Source organism: Etheostoma spectabile, chromosome 10, assembly GCF_008692095.1.
Source record: "Etheostoma spectabile isolate EspeVRDwgs_2016 chromosome 10, UIUC_Espe_1.0, whole genome shotgun sequence".
NCBI classification, from domain to species: Eukaryota; Metazoa; Chordata; class Actinopteri; order Perciformes; family Percidae; genus Etheostoma; species Etheostoma spectabile.
The window spans coordinates 18,457,519-18,463,804 of record NC_045742.1 but is presented as its reverse complement, the minus strand read 5'-3'; the positions used below and the strand labels follow the sequence as shown (position 1 = coordinate 18,463,804).

Genomic DNA, 6,286 nt, shown 5'->3' with positions numbered 1-6,286 from the left:
AGAGAGAGAGAGAGTAATTGAAAAGTAAAAGAGACAAGAGTTCACAATTCTACACTTGCATGGCAGAACAAGATATCAAATCATTAAGGCACAGCAAAGCAAAGAGTGCAGGAAATTACACGCAGAGAGGCTGACTAATTTGCATTGGATAGACTTTCTCAAAATGTTTGTTTTAAAGGCAAATTTACTATTACATAGCATGCAGTCCCTCTTGCTGCAATGTTGGAGCTGTCTGTATCCCTCTTCACAAAGGTAGTTGGCCATACGACACATCTAATGTCCCGCTGTGAGCACTGTGTTGTTCTCCCAGCAGAAACAAAATTCAATTCAGTCTACTTTGTGTGAGCAACTTTGAGGTAAAATCCTTCTTCATCTTCTGTTCTGTGATCTGCGATAAAGATTGTGGAGATCGTTGATTTCATTCGACTTCCTCAGTCTTTACTCACAAACAGTTAATCTCCCCTGGGACGACCGCGGTCAAAACCCACCCCCAGACTTCAAGGCCCACACAGCCCTGTGGTCGTTCTTCACATATTTGTCCTTTAGACTGACCTTGGTGTAGAATAAGTCCTCTATACAGCCATTTTGGCTCTACTCAGCTGCAGTTGGATTTAATGGATCCTTTGTTTCTATTGTCTGGGGTTGTAGTTAACCATCTGAAAGCACTCTAAAATCACTTGCAGCTTGCAGGCTTTGTTCTGTGTCCTGCTCTACATGAACTTATGCTAATGAATATTTTGTCTTTTCTTTTGTATGGTATTTATGAGTGGTTTTGAAAAAATACAACGATTAGCTCTCTGGTTTACAATTAGTGAACATTGAGTCCTCTCCATGGCAACAACAATTTGGTGCAAGTCCTTAAACATTTTTGTTGTCATCAACTCCTGTTGAGGGAGCGCAACAGGGGGTGCAGGACCAATTACAGCTTGCACTAAAGCATCATTATGGCTGTTTGAAAGACAGCACAGGAGCTGGGCTGGTGGGAAGATGAGTCTGCCCACTGCAGTGTGTTGTTCAGTGCTGCTTCATTTACCAACAGGTGGCAGTATTACAGAGCCCAATTAATATCAGGGCTGACCAGAGGGCTTTGCTCTTTACAAATAAAGGGATTTGACACAGTCTTATCACACTGATTTTGTTCCAAAGCTTGAGCAGTAACTTGTATTCTTGCACAGCTTCAGAAAAATAAAATTAAAATATGTTTCTACAATATATATAGAGAGATATAAAGTAATATGATGTCACTTCCATGCAAGAGAAGAGGCCCCTCAGCAGGTGTTGCCATGGCAACCTCCTCCCTTTTTTCTTCAGTCCTCTCTTGTCCTCCATTTCTGTCATTTTCCAAAGCTCTGCTCATCAAAAGAAAGCCTGCTCACTAGAGAGCGTGGACAACAACACATTCCAGGTACGAACAGAAGACACTCGGTGTTCCGTTGTCTGTGAGAGTGAAGTTATTTTGCTAAAATGAATAATATAATTTGCTAACACTACACTATTAAATGGCACATTGATAGATGGTTAATTCAATCTAAGTTAATTTTACTGGGAACATCTAGCAAATGGTAAATCATAATGTTTACAAATTATTATTGATGCTATAATTTATGTCATTTTAACAGTTTATTGTTGAACACATTATAACATTTTGATATTAAGTATTTGTTAATGATTACCAAGTGAAACCGTCAATAAACATTATTTGGATGGCTGCAACCAATGACTTTAATACCTAAATAATGAATGGGTAATAAATGCTTTGTAAAGCATCTATAAACATTTTTCAGACACAATCAGTGCACAAATAATCATATATTTTATAGATCACCATAAAAAGATTTAATGGGGCCGTTTTGATTTATGTGATGCTTTATAAACCACACATTAATCATTAACTAATTATTGTAAGCATTGCATTTTCAACTTCCAAAGAAACAAGTATTAACCATTGACAAAGTATCAACTATCTATCTATATGCTATTTAATTTTTAAACAGTAAATTAACCAAAGTTTAAGTAGCTATCAATTCGCCATTTATTAACGATGGTTAATCTAAATTTTTATCTGTAATTCTTTTTGTAACATGGCTGATTATTGTACAGAAATGGATTGTGTCAAAGCTGTAGTAGGCACTTTATTTTTGGCATTGTTGAGCAAAATTTCAAGTCAATTCAAGTAGTCTAAGAGAAAACTAGACTTCTGCATCTCCTCTTGGCTCTTTATCCAGGCTTCAGAAAAATCTAGCTGTGACCGAACCCTTTGGGCAATCACAGGTCATTTCAGAGAGAGAGAGAGAGAGAGAGAGAGAAAGAGAGCGCGTTCCCAGTGGCTGCCTTTCACGTGCATTGCCCGTGCAACAGAGAGGGGATCATGTATGAAATTGTTCTCATCTGTAGTTTTTGGCAGATTGATTTATCATTGGACATAAAGAACTCCGCTTGAATTACAATGATTGTATGTTCATGTGTGCATGTATAAACCAAGCTGAAAGACATCTTTCTCCCTAAAGCTGCAACAAAGTATCCCCTGGTCACCAAGGCTTCCCGTCATGCCGGAAGTCGTCCACCTGCCCTCTATGAAGCCTCCTCCACCCAGTTTCAATGCCATCCCAACAAACTCCAGCTTCCTGACCACCACCACCACACAGCTACCATTGGAGCAGGTGCACATGCAAGTGCACACCATGCTGATTATTTTCATTTTTTGTGTTGTCTGCTTTCTGCTCCTGCTCACCTTCTTCTACGCCTTTTGCTTCCATTGCTCCATCGGTTCATTGCCTAAAGACTCGCACACAACCAAGAGATGCAGCCTTGAACACGAGGACGCCACCTATAAGTTTAGTTCCTCTGATAACCAGTCGGTGGGGAACGTTGTCTGAATGGGACACCGGACCATGATAACTGATATTTAACCGTCTATCAATGTATTTTTGTTGGTGTTATACTATTCTTGTTCTAATGACATGTATGGATGTGTCACTGCACTATAAAGGCTGAGAGTAACTTCACCTTCCATAAACCAAGGCATGACATTTGAGTAATTGCTTTTACTCCCATATTGATTTGACATCATTTTTTCCTGCATTTGATTGATAATTGAACAGGAGCAGGGTTTTCAAACAATATAAAATCATTAACAATACTGGTGTGATGCATAGATAAAAATACGAGGACATAAAAGGATTGTGTTCCTTGTTTTTCTTGCTGGAGTTTAACACATGTATGCATGTCAAGTGAGCACACATACACACAATAAAAGAAATGTTCTTACCTATATCCATGGAGAAATGTGGTCATTTGAAAAGTGTAAAATAAATGCAAAATGCAAGTCTGAATCCCAGGCCTTTGAGTGACAAGACAAACAATAACAAACGGATCCACACACGGCTCAGCAGGCATCTCGCTTTATTTTCACTGAGCTGACAAGCCTTTACATTGTGCCGGGGCTGTGTATTTGAGGGGACTGTTATAGAACATTAAATCCAGACATGCAAGATGAAGGAGAGGGACTGAGGAGAGATACAGAGGGATTTCTTGAAAAGATGAAATAAGATGTCAAATCTACAAGGTGCAGCAGAACAACCAGGAAATTACTGAGCTTGTGTCCAGCTGAACCGCGTGGCAGTGACACAGCAACGTTTTAGTGGCAATTGCTTTGAGGTGACTGATGTGAGGTATTAATTGGAGAAATGTCTGCCCCATCAAACTGATCGAAGTGTAAATGTAGCGATAATAGCTGTGATTTATTTCTGTGTTATCAAACCTACCTAAGAAATCATGATGTTGCCATGCAACATGACAACACTCTGGGCCACTAGAAATTTCAAGCATTAAATATTAGGCCATGTATACTAACAATACGTCACTAAAGAGATTGTCATGGTATCGCCACAAGAATGCCAAAATAACAGCAAAAACAGCATTCCTATCTGGCATTTGGCTTAACAGTTAATAAGTTGTAAAAAAGCGCTTTAGAAACAGTAATACAAATGAATTTCTGGCGACAGCATCAGCTGGCGTCTGTTTGGCTCATGACACGGAGCATGTGGCACTCTTGGAGCAGCGGGAGTCACAGGAGCTGTCAGGGGACTCCATGATGCAGTCCCTGCCGTCAGACTCAGGTGAGTCCAGTCCCAGGCGAGCGTCCTGCAGGCCATCCTGCAAAGCATCCTTATAGTGGGCCTGGGGAAGGAACAATCCCTCAAAATCACACCAAGTGTAGCAAGTGTAAAACAGCACTAATAGGAAGAGAATAAGTGAATGGATGAAAAGAAGGTAATTAGAAGTTCGTAGTTAAATCAAATTAAATAAAAGTTGTGGCACTTTGCATTGCACCAGATGTTCCCTCTCACCTTATGAACAGACATCTTCTCCACACGGCACAACTCCATCGACCCCTTAAGAGAATGGCCTGAAATGTCCATCTTGAGACGATGAGAGCGAGTAGACTTGACGTCATCCTCATCCCGCCCTGGCACTAGTGGGGAAGCCTGGGGGCAAAGACAGAAGGAGACTCGGGGAACCAGAGATTATGATAGTGGCAATGAAGCAAATGAGAGTGTAAACCATTCAAGGATGACTTAATTGAATTCCTTACCAGCCCTTCCTTATTTCCTGTGGCCTCAGGACCTGAGATGTTGGCCTTACTGATGGTCTGGTTCTCAAATTGAGGACAAGCCGCCTGAGCATTTCCGTCTTTGTCCCTCTTTCCTTTCAGCCAGTAGGTCTCAATTTCAACATTCCCCTTATTATGGACAAAAAGAAGAAAAAAGTAAGATTCAGGTTTGGACATAAAGGAATTATACACAAATACTAGAAGGCATGCTCAAAGGTACAATTTCTGTAATGGAAGGGAGTAAAATGGCCTCATCATCAAAATCAGAATTCCCCAATGAAACATCTGTCACGCTTTTCTTGAGATTGGCGCCTGTAATCAGCTGCCTGAGAAACCTTTGGGAGTCACTTTGCCGGCATTATCACTGAACGTACAGCCTCATAGTCAAAGACCCAGTGATGAAATAGTCAGACAAGCAAGCTGCAATTACCAGCTCTGAATATTAAGTGTGCCGAATCCCCAGAGCCAAAACACTGTGAGTTATCATTATTCCATGTATTTCTAAGATTCAGAAATGTTTATTATGTCTGATTGCTGATAAACAAATCTTCCAGTAACATTGATTGCAGCCTGGTAGGTTGTGTGTAATGTACAGATAACATGTATTTATTTTTAGGTGGGGACACTCACACAGTTCTGAACCACATCACCGCTGTGTGTTAATTACATTCAAATCATATCAATTACATGTTGTCATAGTGTCTGAGTGAATGCAATTAATGTGACGATGAGTGTAGTTGCTGTGGAAACAGTTTAGACCCCTAACCTTGATGGTAATGGTGCCCCTCCTTTCAAAAATAAAGTGACTTCCTTTCAGGTGCTCGTAGGTGGCACTGCTGAGCTGAATGTGCATCTCCTGAATGAGATAAAGACAGACCAGACACACAAAATCACAATAAAACTGTTAGTTTAGTTATCATATTTACATTAAAAAAATATTGATTTGGCTTCCCTACCTTTCCATTGCTCTCCATGGCAGATGCGGTGTGGACTGTGTCACCGTGCAGACCGTAACGTGGCATCTTATGTCCCACCACACCTGCCACCACCATCCCAGAGTGGATCCCTGCAACCAGAACAACAGTTTAGGTCACTCAGTCAAACACGGACACAAACACACACAGGTCCACACGCGTTTTACCCACCAACACGGATTTGTATGTGGTTGCCATTAGAGGGGTCTTTCAGGTGATCTATTGATCGCACCATGTCCAGGGCCATGTCACAGATGTTGTGAGCGTGATACTTTGTCTTCTCTGGAGCCCCAGCTACCACCATGTAGGCATCTCCAATAGTCTCAACCTAGAGAAGACATGAACGGCAGCTCTCACACAGCAACACTTCTGGAGAAAGTGTATGAAAACAGAGGGAAAATCACAGGCAAACCTTGAAGACGCGGTGCTTCTCGCTGAGCGTGTCAAACAGTGTGTACATGGTGTTGAGCATCGAGACCACCTGCATTGGAGTGATGTGGCTGCAAATGCGAGTAAATCCCACAACGTCGCTGAAAAGAATGGTCACATCTGGGAACACCTGGGAGAAAAGAGGTAAGAGAGTTGATTATTGTCAAAATACTGCGCTTACACACACACACACATGCACACACTTACACACACACACACACACACACGCTTACAAACACACACACACACACATACACACACACACACACAC

At 41.3% G+C, this 6,286-nt stretch overlaps 2 protein-coding genes across 3 annotated transcripts in view; one reads left to right on the top strand and one right to left on the bottom strand.

The window, feature by feature from the left end:
• Positions 1-3,385: 3,385 nt before the first annotated feature.
• LOC116697365 (soluble guanylate cyclase 88E) overlaps positions 3,386-6,286 on the bottom strand; it is an 8,647-nt gene continuing 5,746 nt past the window's right edge. Inside the window, exons 12-18 of one of the 2 annotated variants that reach the window (XM_032528675.1) lie at positions 5,999-6,145; positions 5,758-5,914; positions 5,569-5,678; positions 5,379-5,468; positions 4,595-4,741; positions 4,350-4,487; positions 3,386-4,179 (exon numbers count right to left, since the gene is read on the bottom strand). In XM_032528675.1, coding sequence (XP_032384566.1) covers positions 4,027-4,179; positions 4,350-4,487; positions 4,595-4,741; positions 5,379-5,468; positions 5,569-5,678; positions 5,758-5,914; positions 5,999-6,145 — 942 coding nt within the window. In that variant the 3' untranslated portion in view covers positions 3,386-4,026. The remainder of the gene's footprint in view (positions 4,180-4,349; positions 4,488-4,594; positions 4,742-5,378; positions 5,469-5,568; positions 5,679-5,757; positions 5,915-5,998; positions 6,146-6,286) is intronic. The other variant, XM_032528674.1, reaches the window with a different exon arrangement.
• LOC116697367 (myozenin-2) overlaps positions 5,597-6,286 on the top strand; it is an 11,489-nt gene continuing 10,799 nt past the window's right edge. Inside the window, exon 1 of the mRNA XM_032528682.1 lies at positions 5,597-5,607. The gene's annotated coding sequence lies outside the window, so the exon portion shown is untranslated. The remainder of the gene's footprint in view (positions 5,608-6,286) is intronic.